At 45.6% G+C, this 24,550-nt stretch overlaps 3 protein-coding genes and 1 pseudogene across 5 annotated transcripts in view; 2 read left to right on the top strand and 2 right to left on the bottom strand.

Moving 5' to 3' along the window:
* Positions 1–3,077: 3,077 nt before the first annotated feature.
* LOC101594030 (diablo homolog, mitochondrial-like) lies at positions 3,078–3,757 on the bottom strand. The gene has a single exon (XM_012951162.2). The coding sequence runs from the start codon at positions 3,603–3,605 to the stop codon at positions 3,312–3,314; it is 294 nt and encodes a 97-aa protein (XP_012806616.2). The 5' UTR covers positions 3,606–3,757; the 3' UTR covers positions 3,078–3,311.
* Positions 3,758–4,848: 1,091 nt separating this feature from the next.
* On the top strand, positions 4,849–5,881 carry LOC101609129 (ribonuclease H1-like). Its single transcript, XM_012951173.2, is given in 1 exon segment — positions 4,849–5,881. A coding segment is annotated over 1 exon segment (849 nt). The 5' UTR covers position 4,849; the 3' UTR covers positions 5,699–5,881.
* A 5,862-nt stretch (positions 5,882–11,743) lies between these two features.
* Positions 11,744–12,531, top strand: LOC123454051 (annotated as a pseudogene).
* A 1,603-nt stretch (positions 12,532–14,134) lies between these two features.
* The window catches only part of Gtf2h3 (general transcription factor IIH subunit 3), a 28,321-nt gene continuing 17,905 nt past the window's right edge, over positions 14,135–24,550 (bottom strand). Inside the window, exons 8-13 of one of the 3 annotated variants that reach the window (XM_004668494.2) lie at positions 23,722–23,796; positions 21,737–21,790; positions 20,602–20,670; positions 14,527–14,662; positions 14,388–14,424; positions 14,135–14,306 (exon numbers count right to left, since the gene is read on the bottom strand). In XM_004668494.2, coding sequence (XP_004668551.1) covers positions 14,237–14,306; positions 14,388–14,424; positions 14,527–14,662; positions 20,602–20,670; positions 21,737–21,790; positions 23,722–23,796 — 441 coding nt within the window. In that variant the 3' untranslated portion in view covers positions 14,135–14,236. The remainder of the gene's footprint in view (positions 14,307–14,387; positions 14,425–14,526; positions 14,663–20,601; positions 20,671–21,736; positions 21,791–23,721; positions 23,797–24,550) is intronic. The other 2 variants (XM_045132033.1, XM_045132032.1) reach the window with 2 other exon arrangements.

The following is a 24,550-nucleotide window of genomic DNA, read 5'->3' as shown; positions in this document are numbered from 1 at the left end:
GGGGGAATCCAGCCGGGGTCCTTTGGCTTCACAGGCAAGTGCCTTAACTACTAAGCCATCTCTCCAACCCTATTTGTGTTTTTTTTTTTTTGAGGTAGGGTCTCACTCTAGCCCAGGCTGACCTGGAATTCACCTTACTGTCTCAGGGTGACCTCAAGCTCAGAGATATTTCTACCTCTGCCTTCCAAATCCTGGGATTAAAGGAATGCCCCACCATACTTGGCTCCAAGTACTTTATAGTGAACATGTCACAGTGGTAAACATTGATAAAGCCTAGGAGAACATTGGCATGTGGAAATTATCAGCTATATGTGTCACTCTGCATCTGTCCTTGGGACAATGATCTACAAGTTGAGCTGGCATGGTGAAAACACTACACCTTGGGGCTAAATCCTAAAAGAAACCATCTCTAAATGAGTAGTTGTGGTTGGCACACATCTGTAATTGTAATCCCAGGTACTTAGTATTAAAAAATAGATGTAATATTATCACTTGGAAAGCTGAGGTAGGAGAATCATTAGTGAAGACCTACTTGAACTTCATAGATTAACTTGAACTTCCAGTTAAAGATCAGCCTGGACAATTTGTTGTTCAGTGATAGAGAATCTGCTTAGCACGTGCAAGATCCTGTGTTTAATATTGAGAGGAAAAACAACGAAAAGGCTTGCATGTTTTGAGTTTGCCCAGGCCTGCTCTAAATTTCTGGCTGACAGCTAAATATCTTCAAGGGTCAGTTAATGTTTAACTGAGGAGAAAGTGACAGTAGCCTGGATCAAGCCTGGACTTGGGTAGTGGTTGAGAGCAGCAGCTGGGGCATCTCAGCCAAGCACGTATAAGAAAGGACTTGAACAATTCAGCTGCAAAAGATACACAGCCAGCAAGCAATTCTAGACCACATGTTTTGTAATCCCATTTATAGGAAATATTTAGAAGTGACATAGAAATAATACTAATGAACCAGGTATTGTCGGGAGCCATAGAGCAAAAGCCTCTCCATTTTGCCTGGGCCTGCTCATAAACTGACTCATTACTCAGAAAGCTGGTCCATCCAGCTTTCTGTTAGGTACTTCTGGAACCGGTCAGCAGACTACTTACAGAATCTTATCTTTTGCAAAAAGGTCAGGATGTGAAACCTGGTGCAGTCAGGATGTTAAGCCAGTTGGACATGATTAGATGAACACCTAATTACATCCCCTGTAGGTTTCCTGACAAGTCCTTGCCCTGGCCACGTCCCCTTCCCCCTATAACCCTATATAAACCTACATGTAAGAATAAACTCTCAAGGTCATGACAAACATCTAGAATGGTCTCCTTCTTGTGTCTGTTTGCCTTATTTCATTCAGGTTGATTTTCACCTTGCTTCTTTGTTCGACTCCCTGCTGGCCGGGGCAAGGTATGGTGGTGCACACCTGTAATCCCAGCACTAGGAAGGTGGAGGTAGGAGAAGCCTTGGCTATAAGGTGAATTCAAGTCCAACCTGAGATACATGAGACAAAAAAGAAAGAGAGCTGGATGTGGATCCTAGCTACAGATGACTGGGCTTCTGCGTGAGAATGAAAATACTTAGTAGCAGAGGGCAGTAAGTTAAAAAGGAGACATAAAGGGAACAGAAAGGAAGGGAGGAGGGTACTTAATAGGTTGATATTGTATATATGTAAGTACAATGATTGTGATGGGGAGGTAATATGATGGAGAATGGAATTTCAAAGGGGAGAGTGGGGGGGAGGGAGGGAATTAACATGAGGGTTTTTTTTATAATCACGGAAAATGCTACTAAAAATTTTAAAAATAAAAATAAAAAATTTTTTAAAAATTTAAAAAAAAGAAAGAGAGCTGGAGAGATAGCTTAGTGGTTAAGGTGTTTACCTGCAATTCCAAAGGACTTCTGTTTGATTTCCCAGGATCCATATAAGCCAGTTGCACAAAGTGGTGCATGCATCTGGAGTTCATTTGCAGTGGCTAGAGGTCCTGGTGCGCCCATTTTCTCTCCCTCTCTCTCTAGTAAGTACATAAGTTGGGCGTCGTGGCACATGCTTTTAATCCTAGCACTCTAGGCAGAGGTAGGAGGATCACCATGAGTTTGAGGCCACCATGAGACTACATAGTGAATTCCAGGTCAGCCTGGGCTAGAATGAGTAAATAAAGTAAATAAATTAATATTTTTTTTTATAAAAAGAAAAAGAACATTAATGATTAAAGGAGCTAGGAGAGGGATTTTTGGGGGGCTGACAGAAATTCAGGAACTACTAGTGAGGGAAGGAAAAAATTCTAAACATTCTTTTTGTTTTGTTGTCTGTTTTAATTTTTTTAATTATTTTTATTTATTTCAGAGCAACAGACAGAGAAACAGATAGGTAGAGAGACAGAGAGAGAGAAAATGGGCACGCCAGGGACTCCAGCCACTGCAAACGAACTCCAGACACATGCGCCCCACTGTGCATAACGTGGGTCCTGGGGAATCAACCCTCGAACTGGGGTCCTTAGGCTTCACAGGCAAGCGCCTAACCGCTAAGCCATCTCTCCAGCCCTGTTATCTGTTTTATCTGACTTTTTTTTTTTTTTTTTTTTTGAGGTAGGGTCTCACTCTAGCCCAGGCTGACCTGGAATTCACTATGTAGTCTTAGTGTGGCCTCAAACTCATGGTGATCCTCCTACCTCTGCCTCCAGAGTGCTGGGATTAAAAGCGTGTGCCATCATGCCCAGATAGCTTCTTTCTTATTTTTAATATTTTATTTATTTATTTATTTATTTGAGAGATAGAAAGAGAGAGGCAGATAGAAAGAGAGAATGGGTGCGCCAGGGCCTCTAGCCACTGCAAACCAACTCCAGACACATGCACCCCCTTTTGCATCTGGCTTACGTGGGTCCTGGGGAATTAAACCAAGGTCTATAGGCTTTGTAGGCAAATGCCTTAACCACTAGCATCTTTCTTTCTTTCTTTCTTTTGAGCAAATACTAAGTTATATTTGAAAATCTGAGTAAGGTTAAAACCTGAGGTTAAATAGTTATTGGACTTAAGGATGTGGCAGAAAAGACTCCATCCCATCTCTGGTGAAATAAAAGTGAGAAAAAGCCACTGTGCTGAGGGGGATACAATATTAAACAGGGTACACTGCCCAGGGGCTAAGAACCAGGTCCAGTAATGACTAAGACCAGAGAGAAAGGGACCAGGCACTCATAGTTCACAAAGGCTTCTGGCCTAACTGGTCAGGGCAGAACGTGTCCCCTTTGTGCAGAGCAGAGGTGACAAGTGGATGGCATCCAACCCTGCTTTCCCCAGAGTGGGTAGACTGGGCAGGGAGCGCTGGCCCTCAATCTTCTCGTAGGTAGGTGTCCTGCTCCTGGTCAGCCCTCTCATCCCCCGCCTCCTGTGTTTTCTGGTGCAGCTCCTGTGCCTGTGTTTCGGCCAGCTTGGTTTCTGCTTTCTGCGAGAGCTGGCGCACCTCCTGCACCTGCGATTTCACCAACTGGATGTGATTCCTGGCAGTGATAGAGGCCTGATCTGCTCCAGTTTGGTACGCAGCCTCAGCAGCCATCTCTGAAAGGCCAACTGCAGTCATCCAAGTGATTTCCAACTTAAAATATTCTTGCTGTTTTGACATCATCTCAACTCTGGCTCCTGTAATCACCTGCCACACTTCATCTTCCTCCTATGAATTCATTTTCCCAAGTAAACTTGTATATTGTTGATACAAAGAAACTAATGTATAAACAGCCTTAGTATACTCAGTGATTGCTTCAATCAATGCATATGTGGTTTGAGAGACAAAGGCAGAGTTGCTATCTGTTACCAAAGACACAGCCCTCCTCATTAATGCTTTGTTACTGAGAGAATGAGGCTCCGATTTCTGAGCAGCAGGAACTGCGCACAGGGTCACACCAAATCCAGCCACCAGGGTTTTGTGCCATGGTCTTATCAATTTTGAGAAGCAGCGTTTCCTCGCATTGGCTAAAACAGGAACACACTGTCTGTACCTGAATGTTGGGTCCTGAAAGGCCCAGGCGTGAGGCCTAGTGGAACTTCCCGAGCCTAGCTAAAGTTTGGCGACCTGTCTCTGGCCAGCTAGGACTCAGCAAGACACCTAATGACTTCTTGCCTGCCACCTCCACGTGGCAATTGTAATTACCATTTCAATAGTTACAGTTTACTATTGGTCCTTCCCCCCCACCCCCCTCCCGTCCTAAATTCCCCGCCTTCGTCCCCAACATGACATAGGCAACTACTCATAGCAATAAAGCAAGTTCCTGTGAGTTCCTGCTTCGAAAAGACTCCCAACTCAGTGTGGTTTTTCTCCGGTGGCCAGGAGAGGTTTCTGAGTCATCGTACGCTCATCCTCCTCCTCAACCCCTTGGGAGGAACCAGCAGGCCTGGTCCTTCCACAGCACAGAGACGCTGGGGCTCCAACACAGCCAACTCCTCCGCTTCTTTCTTTTTTGAGGAAGGGTCTCTCTGTACCCTAGGCTGACCTAAATTCACTCTGTAGACCAGGCTGGTCCCAGACTCATGGTGATCCTCCATCAGCCTCTGTAGTACTGGGATTATAGGCATGAGCCATCATAACTGGCTACTGTTAGCTTTTTTGAGACAGGGTGCCACTATGTAGGCCTGCCTGAGAGAACTCAGGCATGATGGCACATGTCTTTAATTCCAGGACTTGGGCAGTGAGATAGGAGGACTGTCATGAGTTCAGAGCCAACCTGGGATACTGAGTAAATTCCAGGTCAGCCTGGGCTAGTCAGACCATACCTCAAGTCATCCCCTCCTCCCACAAATATTAATTAATTATTAGCCAGTCTAGGTAGCCAAGAGCCCGCAGCCGAGATGCTGCCGGGTGGGAGTGAGTGAGCGATGCACTGGCTGCTGCCTCTGTCCTGCAGCGTCTCTGTGGCCGCTGTGCACTGCAGGCGCGGCCTCTGCGGGCTCGGGATGTTCTATGCGGTGAGGAGGTGCCGCAGGACCGGCGTCTTCCTCACCTGGAATGAGTGTAAAGCCCAGGTAGACAGGTTTCCTGCTGCCAGGTTTAAGAAGTTTGCCACCGAAGATGAGGCCTGGGCCTTTGTGAGGAACTCTGCCAGCCCTGATGGTGCAGAAAGCCAGGAAAACTCCGGTATGCTTGAGAAGATCAGCAAGAGACCCCGGGAGCCTCTGGATGAAGGTGAAGAAAGTGTGGAGCCCTGGGCAAAGCACATGAGACAGACCACAGAGGCAGCTCCTGTAGTGAGCAAGGACACATTTTCTTATATGGGTGAATTGGTGGTTGTCTACACGGATGGCTGCTGTTCCAGTAATGGGCGAATGCAAGCTCGAGCTGGAATTGGTGTTTACTGGGGGCCAGGCCACCCTTTAAACCTAGGCATTAGACTTCCTGGATGACAGACAAACCAGAGAGCAGAGATCCATGCAGCCTGCAAAGCCACTGAACAAGCAAAGGCTCAGAACATCAGCAAGCTGGTGCTATACACAGACAGCATGTTCACCATCAATGGGATAACTAACTGGGTTCAAGGCTGGAAGAAGAATGGGTGGAGAACAAGTACTGGGAAAGATGTGATCAACAAGGAGGACTTCATGGAGCTGGATGAGCTCACCCAGGGCAGGGACATTCAGTGGATGCACATTCCTGGTCACTCAGGATTTGTGGGCAGTGAAGAAGCTGACAGATTGGCTAGTGAAGGAGCGAAGCGGTCTGAAGATTGAATGACATCACTGAAGCCTGAACCAGCGGTTATTCTTCTGCCCCTTGTGTGCATTGAGACCACAGCTCAGGCAAATGCAGTAGACAGGGAGGGGCAGTTTTCCAGCTGAGCCAGGAGGACCCCATGGTTTCCTTTGATGTCTCTTGATAAAAAGTACTTAAATATATCAGAATGAGAACATTGAGCTTTGGCAACTGTTAGATTTTGGCTTTAAGCTTTTTGGACTTAATATCTTGCTTTTTTTGCAGGCTGGCCCAAAATGCTTAGGCTTTGGTTTTAATAAGAAATCAATAAAACATTGGTTAAATGATGCAGACAGGGCTAGGGAGATGGTTCAGTGGGTAAAGTGCTTTCCTTGCAAGCCTGAGAACCTGAGTTCAGATCTTCAGCACCCATGCAAAGCCAAATGTGGTGGTGGTTACCTGTGATCCCAGCACTGGGAAGGCAGAGACAAGAGAATTGCTTAGGCTTACTGGCTAAGTAGTTTAGCTAAATCAGTGAGGTTTGGGTTCAGCAAGAGACCCTTTCTCAAAAAATGAGGAGGAGCTGGGCATGGTGGCACACACCTATAATCCCAGCACTTAGGAGGCAGAGGTAGGAGGACTGCCATGAGTTCGAGGCCACTCTGAGACTACATAGTGAATTCCAGGTCAGCCTGAGCTAGAGTGAGACCCTACCTCGAAAAACAAAAAAAAAAAAAAAAAAAAAAGAGGAAGCCAGGTGTAGTGGTATAGGATTCTAATCCCAACACTTTAGAGGTAGCCTGGGATTACATAGTGAGTTCCAGGTCAGCTTGGGCTAGAGTGAGACCTTTCCTTAAATAAAAATCCCAGGAGGTCTAGAGATAATCCAGAAGGATCCATTTTCCTCTCAATATACAAGATTGAGTCTCCTCCAGCTGCCCTATGACTATGTGCACATTAGAGAAGATGTTGCTCTGCCAGGATAGGATGTTGAGGTTTTGAGTAGGGCAGAGCCTGCACACAGGTAACCTTGCCTCCTGACTGTGTGGGAGCAGCTCTGACCTTTGAAGACCAAGATATTGGGCTAGGGAGATGGCTGTGCAGTTAAAGGCACGTGCAAGCCTCTGGCCCGAGTTTAATTCCCCAGCACCCATGCAAAACCAAACGCAAAACCAAACACAAAGCAGCACACATCTGTGATCCCAGTACCCCTTCAGCAATGGGAGGTGGAACCAGAACATGGAAGCTCCTGGACCACCTAGTCTGGTGCCCATGTGGTGGAAAAACAAGGGAGGTCCTGTCTTAAGCATCGTTGGAAGGAGAGGACAAACATTCTAAGTTGTCCTCAGACTGACACATGCATACCCTTGTACATCATATACACACTTTAAGCAGTCCCACAGAGGTGGGCCCTCAGTGGAATTGGGACAGGGAGAAGGGGAATGATGGTGCCAACACATGATGTGACCATACAAAGGTTGTACTTAAAAAAAAAAAAAGAATACTTACATTCATAAATATATCTCTAAGAAACTTCTTTGGCTCTCTTTCTTTAAATATTGTGCAAATTTGAAACACACGTTTGACATTCTTTATTTGTTCTAATATATTTTTATAATAAAAATACAGGAATGGCGTTAAAAAAAAAGCCAGTCTAGAGAAGGCTTTCTTTCCTTTTGAAGACATATCAAAGAAGAAAATGTATTAATCATGATTCACCTGACATTTCACTTGTTTGCAAAGTAAAGATATAAAATCTGGGCTGGAGAGATGGCTTAGCGGTTAAGCGCTTACCTGTGAAGCCTAAGGATACAGGTTTGAGGCTCAATTCCCCAGGACCCACATTAGCCAGATGCACAAGGGGGCGCACGCATCTGGAATTCGTCTGCAGTGGCTGGAAGCCCTGGCACACCCATTCTCTCTCTCTCTCTCTGCCTCTTTCTCTATCTGTTGCTCTCAAATAAATAAATAAAAATAAAAGATATAAAATCTTTACATACCTCACTCAAGTGAAAAGATGGGAGAAACTGCCAGGCATGATGGTAATGCCTATCATCCCAGCTATTCAAGAGGCTAAGGCAGAAGGATGAGTTCAAGACCAGCCTGTGCTACAGAGTGAGTTGCAAGTCAGCCTAGGGTACAGTGACCTCACTTCAACCACCCCTACTCAAAAAAGAACTCACTCTGAAGACCGGCCTAGCCTAGAACTTGCAATAATTCTCCTGCCCAGCTTGCCTGTGGAATGCTGGGATTACAGACATGTGCCATTATGATTCTGATGAGATTTAAAATTAAATTCTTCAGACTTGAATAAAAAATGGTGAGATTTCACCAAACTCAGTTAAAATATCTGAGTAGGGGACAGGAGAGATGACTTAATGGTTAAGGCACTTGCCTGCAAAGGCACAGAACCCAAGTTGATTCCCTAGTATACACATGAGCCAGATACACAAAGTGGTACATGTGTCTGGAGAGTGGTTGCAGTGGCTAGAAGCCCTGGTGGACCCATTCTCTCTATCTGCCTCTTCGTCCTCTCTCAAATAAATAAACATGACCCATGTTTGATTCCCCAGCACCCATATAAAGCCAGATGCACAAGGTGATGCATGCATCTGGAGTTTGTTTGCAGTGGCAAGAGGCCCTGTTGCACCCGTATTTTCTTTCCCTCTCTTTTTCTCCCTCCTTCTGTCCCTCTCTGCTTGCAAATAAATAATAAAAATGTGAAGAAAATAACACAGTAACACTTAAATAAAATGTGGGGAACTGGGAAGATGACTCAGCAGTTAAAGGTGCTTGCTTGCAAAGCCTACTAACCCAGGTTTGATTCCCAAGCATCAATGTATAAGAAGCAAAAAGTGGCATGTGCAGTTGGAATTTGTTTGCAGTGGCAAGAGGCCCTGGCATGCCCATTCTCTGTCTCTCTCTGTTTCCAAATATATATATATTTTTTTTTCTTTTGTTTTTTCAAGGTAGGGTCTTGCTCTAGCCCAGGCTGTCCTGGCGTTCACTATGTAGTTTCAGGATGGCCTCAAACTCAGGGTGATCCTTCTACCTCTGCCTCCTGAGTGCTGGGATTAAAGGCATACATCACCATGCCCAGCTTAAAGAACAGTATTAAAAAAATATATATCTGAATAAGCACTGAATAAACATAAGATACAAGATGAGTAAGAAGCAGTAATTCAACCAAATGTGAAATCTTTTTTTTTTTTTTTTTTGGTTTTTCAAGGTAAGATCTCACTCTAGATCAGGCCAAATGTGAAATCTTAACTTATCAATACTCAAAAATGAAATATGGAGGTTGAAGAGAGCTAAGAGAGTTGAGGCACTTGCCTGCAAAACCTAAGGTCCCATGTTCAACTCTCCAGGTCCCACGCAAGCCAGATGCACAAGGTGATGCAAGCACACAAAGTTATTCATGCACACATGGTGGCGCACACATCTAGAATTCAACTGCATGGCTGGAGGCCCTTGTGTGCCGATTCTCTTTCTCTCCCTGCCTTTTTCCCTCTCAAATAAAGAAAGAAAAATATTTTTTTTGTTTTCAAATCATTTTTTTAATTTTAAAATGCAATAATTTAAGTCTTATTAGTGATATACAACCGGGTAGTGGTACTCATACATAATTTATAAATAAATGCACACTGTCACGATCAAAAACGGAACGTTTTTAACCTGCTAAATGGCCCAGCCTTTGCAAAGCCCCTCTTGGATACGGTTTCTAAAGGAGTATAGTGAGGAAGTCGTGTGGGTCCTAGACCCTGATGGCCTGGGTTCAAGTTCCTAGTCGTGTCTTGGGCATGTGACTGCCATTCTGGCCTGTTCTCCTTCCTGGAAAAGGGAAGTGATAGCAGCTGTCACTTCGGTGGAGGCAAGTGAGGGATCAAACCATCCGTGTGAAACTCTGAGTATCTTGCCTGGTACCCGGTATCCCATAAAGGTGGGCTATGATTACATAAACCCCTCCAGCCAAGTAGGGATACAGGTGGAGAGCTGAGTTGAGGTAATGATAGCGAATGCATCAGGGATCCATAGGGCTTCACCATGGAGACCAGCTTCCCCTGAAGACCGGCACCTCCCGCGGTGTTCAGCCACCGGGAAGAAGAGGACGTGGCCTCCACCTCCAGCGGTGTCTCCAAGCGATGGGTGGCTGTGTGCCAGAGGCACCGGGCTCCATTTCCCTGGCAGCTGCGCCCTCTAGTGGGAGAAGAAACAGCAGCCAAGGGTCTTGAGGATTCTAGGCGCCAAATGGAGCAGTCGGATCCCCGCAGGTTTGAAACGGAGTTTCAGAGAAAGTTGTCGACTGGCCCAGGACCACCTAAAGGGTATGTGGCAAAGCTGGGATCTGAAGTTGGTTAAGCTGCCCCTAGACTTTCTTCCTAAGAGTGCAAGGCTCTTGGGATCTGCAACAAGGCATTCTTTGGAGGCCTGGGGCTGTCCACGAATGCCAGCAGCAGTTCCCTCGGTTACTGGAAGATGGAAGGTCCCTTACGCTGCCTTCGATCATTGCGGGAGGGACTGTATGGCTCCGCGTGCTGCTTCGGGCTTAGGCTTGGTTCTCGCTTCCAGCCAAACCAAGCTTGTGTTGTGCGCGCCATGGAGGCTTTCTGGGTCAATTCTCGGGAGGGTGGGGGCACTCATGACCCCATCAGAAGAAACTTCCGCACCTCCAGAAAAAGACCATGATTGCTGCGGCGTGGTGACGCACGCCTTTAATCCCAACACTCGGGAGGCAGAGGTAGGAGGATCGCCGTGAGTTCGAGGCTATCCGGAGACTACAGAGTGAATTCCGGGTCAGCCTGGGCTACAGCGAAGCCCTACCTCGGGGGGAAAAAAGCCCAGACAATTCCTCCAGCTACAGGCACGAGAGTTTCAGCTGCCGTGCCGGTCAAGTTTAGGAGTGCAGGGTTGGGGTATTCCGGGTTCTCGATGACCCCGGGGCCGAACTTGAGCTCCAGGAAGCGGCAGTAGTTGTTGGGGGCCTGCGCCACGAAGCCAGCGAAGGGCAGGGGGACGAGCGGCTGCAAGAAGTGCCGGTGGTCCAGCCACGTGTCCTTGGTCATGACCCCGTTGCGGGGGTAGAAGGGCCACAGGTCCACGTGCAGGTGGTTGCTCTCGCTGTACTGCACGCGGAAGAAGTCGCCCTCCACGGCCTTTTCCCACACGAAACCGCGCTCGTCCACCACCGAGCCGGCCTCGGCGCCCCACGTCCTCCAGGTAGATGCCCAGATCCACGTCGTAGTCCCACGGGATGATGTCCCCGTGGCGGGCGGCCCCGAGCAGCGAGCCTCCCTCCAAGAAAAATATTTTTAAAAATGAGATATGGGGGGCTACGAAGATGGCTCAGAGGTTAAACGTGCTTCCTTGCAAAGACTGTTGACCTGCGTTCAATTCCCCAGCACCACATAGTACTGCTGAATGCAAAGTGACACATGTCCCTAGCATTTGTTTTCAGCAGCAAGAGACCTGACACACGCTAGCACACACATACAAATAAAAAACAAATGATCCAGGCGTGGTGGTGCACACCTTTAATCCCAGCACTCAGGAGGCAGAGGTAAGAGGAATGCTATGTGTTCAAGGCCATCCTGAGAATGCACAGTGAATTCCAGGTCAGCCTGAACTAGAGTGAGACCTTGCCTCAAGAAACCAAAAAAAAAAAAAAAAAAAGAAAAGAAAAGAACGGGGGATAGTGGTGCACACCTTTAATCCCAGTACTCAGGAGGCAGAAGGATTGCTGTGAGTTCAAAGCCACCATTAAACTCCACAGTGAATTCCAGGTCAACCTGGGCTAGGGTGAAACCCTACCTTGAAAAAACTGAGAAATAAAATAAATAAGGGCTAGAGAGATGGAGTAGCAGTTAGACACTTGTTTGCAAACCTGACGGCCTGGGAGTTGACTCCCCAATTCTCATGTAAAATGGCACATGCATCTGGTGTTCCTTTGCAGTGGCAAGAGGCCCTGGCATCCCATTCTCTCTCTCAAAAATATTAACATAAAGAAGGAAGCGCTGCCGCCGCCGCTCGCTGCGCACCGGCCGTGGGCGCCGCCGCTGCGCTTCCTCGGGCCCGCCGCGGCGTCTATGGAGGTGATGGACGCGCAGAGCAGGCAAGCAGACCGGTTGTTAGCTGCAGGGAAGTACGAAGAGGCAATTTCTTGTCACAAAAAGGCTACGGGCTCACTTGTCACTGGAACTGCAAAGGGACAGCCACATGCATCAGCTGCTCCTTATCCAGGCGAGGAGGAAGCGGGCGCAGCGAGAGGAGCGGCTGAAGGCGCCGCAGAGCGCAGACCGAGACGTGGGGCCGCTGCTGCCCCGTGTCCCAAGCCCTCTGCCGAGGCGGCGGAGGCCGGGGCCTCCATCTGCCTCAGGAGCACAGCCCTGCCACAGAGCAACACCTCCCTGAAGTCCAGGGGGTCTTCGACAGGGATACAGACACACTGCCATTTTTACTTCAGCAAAAGAGTGCGCCAACAGAGCTGTGCATTGGCAGCAAAGTCCCCAAGGACGAGAAAACCACCACAGAGGAGCAGGCCACCAAGACTGCAGACTTGACGCGTGGAGCTCCTGGTGGCCGAGATGAAAGGCTAAGGAGGGAGAACAGGCAGCTCAAGGCCAGACTTGGGAGAGGCGCTGTGGAGAAGGAGCTGGACGTGGACGCCGACTTGATAGGGAAGTCGGAGCTGTGGAGCCTGCCCTCCAACTCAGAGCCATCCGCAGCCGCCTCCACGGGGCAGAAGTTCGCCACAAACACCGGGAAAGCCAAGGACATTCCGATCCCCAATCTTCCCCCACTGGACTTCCCATCTCCAGAACTGCCACTCATGGGGCTCTTGGAGGATATGCTCAAAGGATTCATAATCAATTAAAATGGGGGGGGGCCATTGGAGAGAGAGTAACAGTTAATCCAGGAAAGAGGAGGGGAAAGCCAGAGGGTCATCCCGGCAGTGCTCGCGGCCTGCGGCCTGCTCCGCAGAGGAGGCTGCCAGGACCTGGGAAAGTCACTGTGAAATGCGACGCCACTGAGGCGCAACTCAAGCTAATGACTCCGATCTGGCAGATGCTAAACTCTGGGAGGTTTGATTTCTCCTGATGCAAACCAAATGGCTACCTGGAATAATTTTTTCAAACTTATTTTTCTTCAGGGTTAAAAATGTATAAAAGTATGTCATATGTAATTAATCGATAATGCCATGAGTGGTAATGCAGAAGCCCACTGTGGTGGCCTGCAAGGCTGCCTGGGACTCGAACATGCTTTTTATCATGCATTGACTGTGCTGTGCACATTTTGTTTGTTGAAACAAAGGTGTGTCGGAGACCTTTCTAGAAACTACATGTGCCACACTTTGCACTACTCTTAACATAATGGCAACCTCAAGACTATCAGGAGAAATATTTAAGTTTCCATTTTATGAAGAAAGGAACCAAATTATTAGTTATGCATTTTTAAAAATATTACGAGTTATATAATTAATCAGGGTGCATATTAGTTCTAACTCTGTGTGTTATATGACGCATCATTTGAAACTACAAAAGTGTCCTGTGTTTTTTTTTTTTTTTTTGGTTTTTCGAGGTAGGGTCTCACTCTGGTCCAGGCTGACCTGGAATTAACTCTAGTCTCAGGGTGGCCTTGAACTCACGGCAATCCTCCTACCTCTGCCTCCCGAGTGCTGGGATTAAAGGCGTGCGCCACCACGCCCAGCTGTGTCCTGTGTTTTAAATGATGTGTGAGTGAGAGTAACGCTAGCTAGCAACATTTGATTGTAAGATATCAATAAAGTCATTGTGTTTCAAAAAAAATATATTAACATAAATAAAAAAAATGTGAATAAAACCAAGAAAGCATGTAAAACATTTTCTATTTTATTTTACCTATTTTTTTTTTCTTTGTTTTTGTCTTTTTTTTTTTCTGGTTTTTTGAGGTAGGGTCTCACTGTAGCCCAAGCTGACCTGGAATTCACTATATAGTCTCAGGGTGGCCTCGAACTCACGGGGATCCTCCTACCTCTGCCTCCCGAGTGCTGGGAAAGGCATGCGCCACCATGCCCGGCTTTTTTTTTTTTTTTTTAATATTTTTATTTATTTATTTGAGAGACACACATCGAAATAGGCAGAGAGAGACAGAGAATAGGCATGCCAGGGCCTCCAACCACTGCAAACAAACTCCAGACATGTGTACTCCCTTGTGCATCTGGCTTATGTGGGTTCTAGAGAGGCGAACCTGGGTCCTTTGGCTTTGCAGGCAAACACCTTAACTGCTAAGCCATCTCTCCAGCCTTTTTTTTTTTTGGTTATTTTTGAGGTAGGGTCTCACTGTAGCCCAGGCTGACCTGGAATTCACTATACAGTCTCAGGATAGCCTCGACCTCACAGAGATCCTCCTACCTCTGCCTCCCAAGTGCTGAGATTAAAGGTGTGTGCCTCCATGCCCAGCTGAAAACGTTTTGAAGAAATCTGCTGAATTCAAGTCTATTCTGTACACATCTGTATTTTTTTCCAGAGCACTCCCAATGAAGACTCTGCCATACAATGTCTATTCACAGCCTTGAGATGAGAAAACACATATACATTTTATCATGTGGATACTTTCAGTTTCTTTTTCTTGGCCTTCAATACAGGAGGAAGAGAAATCTTAAAGGCTGTCCTGAAATGACAAAGAGAGAATTCTCAGTGCTAGAAATCTTTCAAGAGTGATCCACTCACACAACCTCATGCAGATACTTACTCGCAAGTAGTACAGATGGGGCTGAAGTTGCAGAATACTATTCAGAAGAAAAAAAAGACAATTTAAAAACCTCACAACAGAAACTATTTTATGCCCCTGGTCCCCACATAGAAAAAAGAACAACTATATGTGAACTTACTTGACAAACATACAGAGCACACATAGCCGATTTCAATGAGATTTCGATGACAGAAGCAAGCAGCTCGGTAGTCAACATGAATTGGGGGTGGGAGGATTAGCTGAGATCTCTGATCTTGATCAGGAAGAAAAACCCACTGTTAAAAAAAAGGAGGGGGGCTGGAGAGATGGCTTAGCGTTTAAGCATTTGCCTGTGAAGCCTAAGGATCCCAGTTCGAGGCTTGATTCCCCAGGACCCATGTAAGCCAGATGCACAAGGTGGCACATGAATCTGTAATTTGTTTGCAGTGGCTGAAGGCCCTGGCATGCTCATTCTCTCTCTCTCTTTCTCAGTCTCAAATAAATAAAAATGAACAAAAAATAAAAGTAAAAAAGCTCAACTGACAGAAAACTGGAAAAAACTACACTGCATACAGCCCCATAGGAAAGTTACCAGTGGAGATAAACAACAGTGGACACTACAAGCCCTAAGTTTGGCCAGCCAGGCCAAATGAGCCAACAGGTGCAATAGTGGCATGTCTGATACAGGGAAAACCAATTGCTCTCTAATTGGACTGGAAGCCCACTCCATGGGAGGGAATACATGCCTGTTACTGCAAACCTGACAGGGGAGGTCATGAGCCCTAAGAATGTAATGCCTGCTGGTATCTGGCTAAATGCATATATTATGCTCACAAAACTTCCCCAGTAAGTACTTCTCTTAATGTTCATGCTAATGTATTAATGCTTCTCTCATTTTTGATTAGAGAAGCTTCTCTTTTCAGCTGGCAGTAACCTCTGGGATGACTCAAAAGGCAACATAGGGCTGGAGAGATGGCTTAGTAGTTAAGGTCCTTGCCTGTGAAGACCCATGTTCTACTCACCAGATCCCATGTTAGCTAGACACACAAAGGTGAGGCAAGCACAAGGTCGCACATGCCCACTAGGTGGTACAAAAGTCTGAAGTTCCATTGTAGTGGCTAAGGCCCTGGCATACCAATTTCTCTGTGTGTCTCTCTCTTACTCTCTCTAAAATAAATATTCTTAACAAAAAAATATCTTATTTATTTATTTATCTGAGAGACAAAGAGGCGGGGGGGGGGGGAGAATGGGCATGCCAGGACCTCCAGCCACTGCAAATGAACTACAGATGCATGTGCCCCCTTCTGCATCTGGCTTACATGGATCCTGGAGAATTAAACTGGGATCCTTTATCATTGCAGGCAAACGCCTTAACTGCTAAGCCATCTCTCCAACCCTAAAAAAAAAAAAAAAATTTAAGGCATCATAGTGCTGAGAAGTGATAGAGGAGTGTTCAGCAATGAAAACATCTCTATCACACTCTCCAAAGCTCAGGGTTCATTGTGGAAGAGGAGGTGGAAAGACTGTAAGAGCCAAAAGAAAGGTAAGACTGCTTACAATGCAATCTTCCAGACACAAAATGGTCTGGATATCAATGACCTCACAATGCCTGGTACTACCACCTACATAGGACCCTCATAATAGAGGAAAAGATGATATCAAAATAAAAGAGAGACTAACTAAGAGGGGGAGGGGATATGATGGCAAGTGTGCAGTGATGGGACCTAGAATGCCCATTCTCTTCCTGTCTCTCTCTGCCTCTTTCTCTCTCTCAAATAAATAATTTTTTTAAAGTTAAAAAAAATAAGTAATTAAATAAATAAAGGAAACAGGAACATTTTCCCTCCCACGAGATAGGGTGTCTCCAGCCCAGGCTGACCTGGAATTAGTCTCAGGGTTGCCTCAAACCCCTATCTCTGTCTCCCAAATGATGGGATTAAAGGTGTATGCCACCATTCCAGCTTTTTTTTTGAGGTAGGTTCACCCTGTGGCCCAGGCTGTCCTGGAATTACTCTATAGTCTCAGGCTGGCATCAAACTCACAGCAATCCTACCTCCCTCCCAAGTGCTGGGACTAAGGCATGACCACCACACCTGGCCCAGTGGGCACATCTTGCCTGGCTAGTTGGTTGTGTCACTTGTAACATCCACTGCTAGCAGGCTGTTAGGGGGGAAAAGACATCCATCTTGCGAGCCAGCTGGGAGTTTTCAGCTCATTTCCAGCTTGATTTCTCTGTGTTCTACAGCCAAAGAATGTGATGTCTTCAGCAACAGGATCCAAGAATCTACCTCTGGTAGGTAACCAAGAGCAGGGGGCTAAAGGACAATCTTGGTAAGATGTGCTGTCTGTGTGTGTTTTGACTTTTGCTCCCACGATTTAATTAAAGACCAAACCAACCAAACAAAAAAGATGTGCCCACTGGTACAATAGTTCCATGACTACTATGGGGGTAGTCAACTGAACTCTGATTGGATTTGAGGCCTGCCCCATGGGACAGACTTCATGTCTGGCACTGAAAACCTAGTCAAAAGCCATGGAGCCAGGTGTGGCGGTATTGGCGGTACACACCTTTAATCCCAGCACTCAGGAGGCCTGTGGCTGTGGCTGGGGATGTCATAGAGCCAAGGAAGTTACTAATGTTGTTTGGCTAAGTGGGTATATTATGTCCATTAAATTGCCTTCAAAATATTATGTTTATGGGGTTACAAAGATGGCTCAGTGATTAAAAGTGCTTGCTTGCAAAGGCTGACAGCCCTGATTCAATTCACCAGCACCCACATACAGCCAGATGTACAAAGTGGTGCACATGCATCTACAATTTGTTTGCAACAGCAGGAGGTTTAGGCATGCCCATTTACTTTATCTCTCTCAAATAAATAAATAGGGGCTGGAGAGTTGTCTAGTGGTTACAGGCACTTGTTTGCACACTTGCTTTAAATTAAACAAACATTTTTTAAAAGTACATTTTTGTTTATGCTCATAAACTGTCTCATCTTTAATCAGAGAAGTTTCTTTTTGCAGTTGGTAATGACTGCTAAAAAAAAACCCTCAAAACTCATCAAAGTGCATGGAGTAAATGACTATTGCATGCTAAATAAGACATCTCTATCACACTCACCAAGGCTCAGGGAACATTGTAAAAGAGGGGGCAGAAAGAATGTAAGAGCCAGAAAATGGGGAGGACACCAGAAGATGGAACACTATCATCCACAAATGAGCTGTGTGTGTGTGTGTGTGTGTGTGTGTGTGTGTGTGTGTGTGTGTGTGGCGGCTCACACCTTTAATCCCAGCACTTGGAGGCAGAGGTAGGAGGATCACCATGAGTTCAAATCCAGACTAAGACTACATAGTGAATTCCAAGTCAGCCTGGGCTTCAGTGAGACCCTACCTCAAAAATAAAATAAAATAAAAAAGAAATGACAAGGCCATTGCTTTCATGGCCTCACAGCAATTGTCATTACTGCACAAAACCTGCACATTATTGGGCCCATCAACATTCTGTTTGGATGGTGGAGAAGGGCATCAGGCCCTCATCCCCACTTGAAGAGTTATTATTAGCAGTGAAGGGTTGCTGGGGGTTCTTCAGTGGTGTAACCACTGGTAAGTTGTATGTGCTTTGTGTTGCAGTCAGGTTCACATTGCTGGTAGAAATCACCCAACTAAGAGTAGCTTGTGGGAAACAGAAGTTTATTTGGCTTACAGGCTTGAGGGGGGAAGCTCCATGATGGCAGGGGAAAATGATGGCATGAGCAGAGTGTGGACATCACCCCCTGGCCAACATAAGGTGGACCATAGCAACAGTAGAGTGTGCCAAACACTGGCAAGGGACACTGGCTCTAATACCCACAAGCCCTCCCCCTAAAATAACACTGCCTATTAGACACATTAATTCCCACATCTCCATCAGCTGGGAACCTAGCATCCAGAACACCTAAGTTTATAATAGGGCACACCTGAATCAAACCACCACAGCATATAATACCCCACTCAAGTTTATGCAAGTAATTCTAATTAACCTTGATGGGTCTCTTTCACACTCACGCACAGACATCAATGAAGAAAAGGGACTAGCAGGGAAGAAGGCGTGCAGTGGAAGACGGAGGGGGGAAGGTAATGAGGGATGATTATGATCAAAATACTTTATATACACACATAAAAACTGTCAGAGGGCTGGAGAGATGGCTCAGCAGTTAAAGCACTTGCCTATGAAACCTAAGAACTCACGTTTCAATCTGTAGGTCCCATGTAGCCAAACCCACAGTGACGCAAAGTGTGCAGTGTTGCACATGCGCACAAAAGGGGTACATGCGTCTGGAGTTCATTTGCAGCAACTGAAAGCCCTGGCACACCCATTCACTCTCTCTCTCAAAAATAAATAATTGAAGCCAGGCATGGTGGCACACACCTTTAATCCCAGCACTCAGGAGGCAGATGTAGGAGAATCGCCTTGAGTTCAAGGCCACCCTGAGAATACATAGTGAATTCCAAGTCAGCCTGGGCTAGAGACCCTACCTCGAAAAACCAAAATAAATAAATAAATAATTGGAAAAAAAAAAAAAAAAAAACAACTGCCAGAAGTATCGGGCCAGCTATGAACTTTAAAAATTTTTTTTTGTTTTTCAGTCTAGCTCAGGCTGACCTGGAATTCACTATATAGTCTCAGGGTGGCCTCAAACTCTCTACGATTCTCCTATCTCTGCCTCCCAAGTGCTAGGATTAAAGGTATTCAACACCACACCCAGCTTAACTTTTTTTTTTTTTAATTACAGACAGAGGGTTGGGGAAAGGTGGGGATAGGAGAGGGAGAGAATGGGCACACCAGGGCCTCTAGCCACTGCAAACTAACTCCAGATGCATGCACCACCATATGCACCTGGCTTATGTGGGACCAGAAGAATCGAACCTGGGTCCTTCGGCTTTGCAGACATGCACCTTAACTGTTAGGCCATCTCTCCAGCCCTAAACTTTTTGGTTTAATATTTTATTTATTTGAAAGAGGCAAAGAGAGAAACAGAGAGAAAGGATGGGCACTCCAGGGCATCCAGCTGTTAGAAATGAACTCCAGTGTGTACCACCTTGTGCATCTGGCTTTCGTAGGTCCTAAGAAATCAAACCTGAGTCCTTTGGCTTTGCAGGCAAGCACCTTAACCACTAAGCCATTTCTCTAGCCCAAATAACTTTTTTCCCTTAGAGACAGCAAAAGAGAAAGAGATAGAGAAAAAATAGAGAATTAGTGTGTCAGGGCCTCAGCCACTGTAATCGAACAGCAGATGCTTGTGCCACCTAATGGGCATGTGCGTCCTTGCACTTGCCTCACCTTTGTGCATCTGTCTAATGTGGGATCTAGGGAGTAGAACACGGGTCCTTACACTTTACAGACAACTGCTAAGCCATCTCTCCAGTCCCTGAACAACTTTTATAAAAAAGAGAAAGCAGGGCTTGGTAGTTAAGGTACTTGCCGGCAAAGCCAAAGGACCCAGGTTTGATTCCCTAGTACCCACGTAAGCCAGATGCACAAGATGGTGCATGCATCTGGAGTTCATTTGCAGTGGCTGGAGGTCCTGGCACACCCATTTTTTTCTCTTTCTTTCTCTCTCAAATAAAAATAAATTAAAAAAAAAGGAGAGAGAGAGAGAGAGAGAGAGAGAAAGCCGGGCATGGTGGTACATGCCTTTAATCTCAGCACTTGTGAGGCAGAGACAGGAGGATCACTGTGAGTTCGAGTGCATTATGTATGCCCACTCTCATGTTTGTAGGCACATGTGTGTATAGGTGAGTATGCACATGTGTGTACATGTGTATGGAGGCCAGAGGCTGACATTGGGTGTCTTAATAATTCTCCACCACACTTTGTGAGATAGCACCTCTTAGTGAATTCAGAGCTTACTGATTGGCTAGACAAGCTAGCCTGCAAACCACAGGGAGCCTTCTGTCTCTGCCTCCATAGCACTGGGATTGCAGGATTTTACATGGGTGCTGGGAATCCAAACTCACATCCTCTTGCTTGCACTTACTGAGTTATCTACCAATCCCCCGAATCCAGTTATTGAGCTCTGTGTTATATAGTCGAACATCTGACTATAGCTTCTGGAGTGAAGAGGCCCTGAATCCCACCCACCTCGGCCTGGGAAACCCAAGGCACCATTTACTCCTCTCTGATCACTAATATTCCACCCTGTCCCCTCTCATTCCTCAGGATTTTGGAGGCAGTGGAGTGCTGCTGCTGTTTCCTTACCAGTAAATACTGCAGGAGAGAAGGCATCTGAGGCACCTTTAGATATAGTCCTCCTGTGATGTCACAAGCCTGCAAGACACACAGAGGATTCACTGCTAAATTAGCAATGACTCCATTTTTCCTGAGGGATAGCATTCTGCACAGGTCTCTATCAGGCTACTTTGGTGTGAGGTTCCTTCACTCATTAACAACTGTTCTGTCAGCACCAGCACATACCACTGCTCCAGACCAAAGGCAATGGCAATAAAGGAGAAACACAGAGCCTCATGGGTGCTCTAATACTGTTAAAAGACAGACTAAAGTAGTTAGTAAATGCAGGGACAATGACAAAGGTTATGATTGTTTCTATGAAAAATGAAGTGGGATGCTCAATGTATCTGAAATTTTCTTTTTCTTTTGTTGGTGGTGTTTTTACTTTTATTTTTTATTTATTCACTTATTTCTCTTTATTTTAGTAATACAGAGACTGAAATCCTTTAGTATGACCCCTCCTCAATCTCTTCACTAAGGTGTTAAATCATTTTAAAAACTAGTTTAAGCCAGGCATAGTAGTGCATGCCTTTAATCCCAGCACTTGGGAGGCAGAGGTAGGAGGATCATCGTGAGTTCAAGGCCACTCTGAAACAAACAAACAAACAAATAAATAAATATATGTATGTATGTATAAAGCTGTAAGAAAAAAAACAGTAGATTGAGGGGTCAGGAATCATGAAGAGGGTAGAAAAGAGAGCACCTCTCCCCTCCCTCTGGATTCCAGCCTGGGCAGTAGGGAGAGCTACCCCCTCTCTCTCCAGGTATATTGTCAGCTGTAGCTGAGGTCAGAAGACAAGGTATGAAAGTACTCTTTAGAAGATGCCCCTTCCTCCCCACTCAACCAGGTACTGAACAGAGCCATCAGGCCACACTCTTTGAGCAAGAACCTAGAAGGGTCCCCTCAAGTCTTCTTAGTTTTTGATACTCTCATTCTGTATCTCAGGCTGACCTCAAACTAATTTTCCTGCCTCAATTTCCTAAGTGCTGGGATTAATGATATGTGCCAACATGCCTGGCCAAAATGTTATCATTTTAACATATACTCAATATAAACAATATTACTTTCCATACTCACCAACTTAAGCATTCTTTGAAAACATACCTGCTGAAGGAGTCCTGAGTCGGAGTCTAAAACACAGGCATCAATCAAAATATTCTGAAAGGAACATTTTGAAACGTTACAAGAATGACCATGACTGCCTCACACTGAGCACTTACTAAGTGCCAGACTCTAATGCCAAGTGCTGAGATTAAAGCCATGCACCACCAGGCCCAGCTTCCTTTCTGGGAAAGGGTCTCATTCTATAGCCTAGACTGTCCTTCAATTTGTAGCAATCCTCCTGCCTCTGACACTTGAATGCTAAGATTACAAGTGTGTGCAACATTCCCAGCAAGAGTAGACTCTATTCTTACTTTTAATTTTTTGTTTTGTTTTTCGAGGTAGCATTTCACTCTGGCCCAGGCTGACCTGGAATTCACTATGTAGTCTCAGGGTGGCCTTGAACTCACAGCAATCCTCTTACCTCTGTCTCCCAAGTGCTGGAAATAAAAGGCGTGCACCACCATACCCAGCTAATTTTTTATTTTTTGATGCCTGCAGGGTCTCGTTAGCCCAGGCCGACCTAGAACTAACTCTGTAGCTAAGGCTGGACTCAAGCTTACAGTAATCCTCCTACCTCATCTCCCAAGTGTTAGGAAAACAGATGCGTGCCACTCTTGGACAGCCTCAATTTTTTAAACCTAAACTTTAAGTAACCCACTTAATATGCAGAGGGATGCTGCAAGGTAGAAAACGCAGTGCTTTTGGCAGCTGAAGAAGCCAAGGCATGGTTGAGCAATGATCAGAAGCAGCAGGTGGCAGAGCTGCTTCCCTAGTCTGCCTGCCTCAGGAGTCCAAACTCATGACTACAGTAAATGGCCACACTTCAGCAATGAATATTTTATACCACTGTAGTGGCAATCTGTTAAAAAGGTAGTCTAGCTGGGGGCGGTGATCCATGCCTTTAATTCCAGCACTAAGGGACAGAGAGGTAGGATTGCTGTAAGTTCAGAGCCAGCCTGGAACTACAGAATGAATTCCAGATCAGCCTGGGTTAGTAAGACCCATCCCCAAGCCCTCCCCCCGTGCCCTAAAATAAGTGAATTAAAAATTTCAGTCTAGAGAAGGCTTTCTTTCCTTTTAAAGACATATCAAAGAAGACATTGTATTAACCATGAGTCAGCTGACATGTTACTTATTTGCAAAGTAAAGATATATCTTTACACACTTCACTCAAGTGAAAAGATGCAGAAACTGCCAGGTATAATGGTGATGCCTGTCATCCCAGCTATTCAAGAGGCTGAGGCTGCTGAAGATTGCTTAGTGGTTAAGGCATCTGCCTGCAAATCCAAAGAGGCTGAGGCAGAAGGATGAGTTCAAGACCAGCCTGGGCTATACAGTGAATTCAAGGCCAGCCTAGGCAATTTAGCAAGAATGTCAAAATAAAAAGAAAATGAGCTGGGGATATAGCACAGTGGTAGAACTTACCAAGCATGTGTGAAGCCCTGTGTTCAATCCCTAGTACCACCCCCAAACAACTCCCAAAAGACGAAGAAATTAAGTAAAGGTTGATTCCTCACACTGTCAATCCAGGGTTTCTTTTCTTTCTTTCTTCTTTTTTTTTTTTTTTTTTGGCTTGTTTGTTTTTGTTTTTTGAAGTAGGGTCTCATTCTAGGCCAGGCTGACATGAAATCACTATGAAATCTCAGGGTGGTCTTGAACTCACAGCAATCCTCCTACCTCTGCCTCCTGAGTGCTGGGACTTAAAGGCATATTCCATGTTAACTGGTGTTCAAGGGTAAGCTCAAAGGGTACCCAAGTACCATGACACTCAGTGTAAAATCAAGTTTGAGTGGACATTTATTTTGAGGACTTTACCTAATATCGAGGGATATAGGATCAAAGAGACAGATAACTACTACCTGGTGTGGATTCTGAGTCCCTCAACAGGACACTTTAACCAGAGTACCTCAGAGTAGGTCGCTCAGGGAATGAAGCCATTCCCTTCATGTTCAACAAGGGCTCTTTAAGGAAGGCTCCCACTTCACCTGCTTCTGTGCTGCGAAGATGACGTTCATAAAGTTCATGTACTGCAATGCACTGTCTTCTGCAGCCTTGATCACCTAAAGAGCACAGCCCAGGACTCACTCAACTGTCACACAACCTAGTGCTAGCCACCTTCAGTATCACGTTCGCAGTCTATCTTCCTGTTACCACTATTAAATGATACCTGCAGTACAAAAATGACACTAGAACTTGTCCCTGATCCTAGAGGATGACATCACTTTAGAGACCATCTGTATGTGTACACCTCCTATATACACTCAAGTGTGACAGGATGACACTCACCCTCATGTTTCACAGCCTGCCTTTCCAGAGTACAGTAGAAGCAGGAAAAAAAAATGTTAATGAAACAGAATTTAGGTGTGTGTAGCTTTATGACTGGGCTAAATCCTGAGAAATGCATCATCTGGTGGCTTTGTTAATTTAACTTCAGAGTGAATATGCACAGGTGGGACAGCTTCTTAAGACACCTCAGCTGTAGAAACCACATCTTAGATGCAGAAACTGCCAACTGAGGGCTGGAGAGATGGCTTAGTGGTGAAGGTGTTTGCCTGCAAAGCCAAAGAATCTCAGTTCAATTCCTCAGGACCCACGTAAGCCAGATGCACAAGGTGGTACATGCATCTAGAGTTTGTTTGCAGTGGCTGGAGGCCATGGCGCTCCCTCCCCTTTGGACCCCCTTCCCCCTCAAATAAATAAAAAATAAATAGATATTTTTAAAAATTAAACTGCCAACTGAAACATCTTCATGGGATGCTGACTGGATTTATCATGTTTGTCACTGACTTCAAAGATTTCTACTGTTTAACTAAT

The sequence above is a fragment of the Jaculus jaculus genome, chromosome 13 (assembly GCF_020740685.1).
Source record: "Jaculus jaculus isolate mJacJac1 chromosome 13, mJacJac1.mat.Y.cur, whole genome shotgun sequence".
Lineage (NCBI taxonomy): Eukaryota > Metazoa > Chordata > Mammalia > Rodentia > Dipodidae > Jaculus > Jaculus jaculus.
This window is presented reverse-complemented; position numbering and strand designations above follow the sequence as displayed.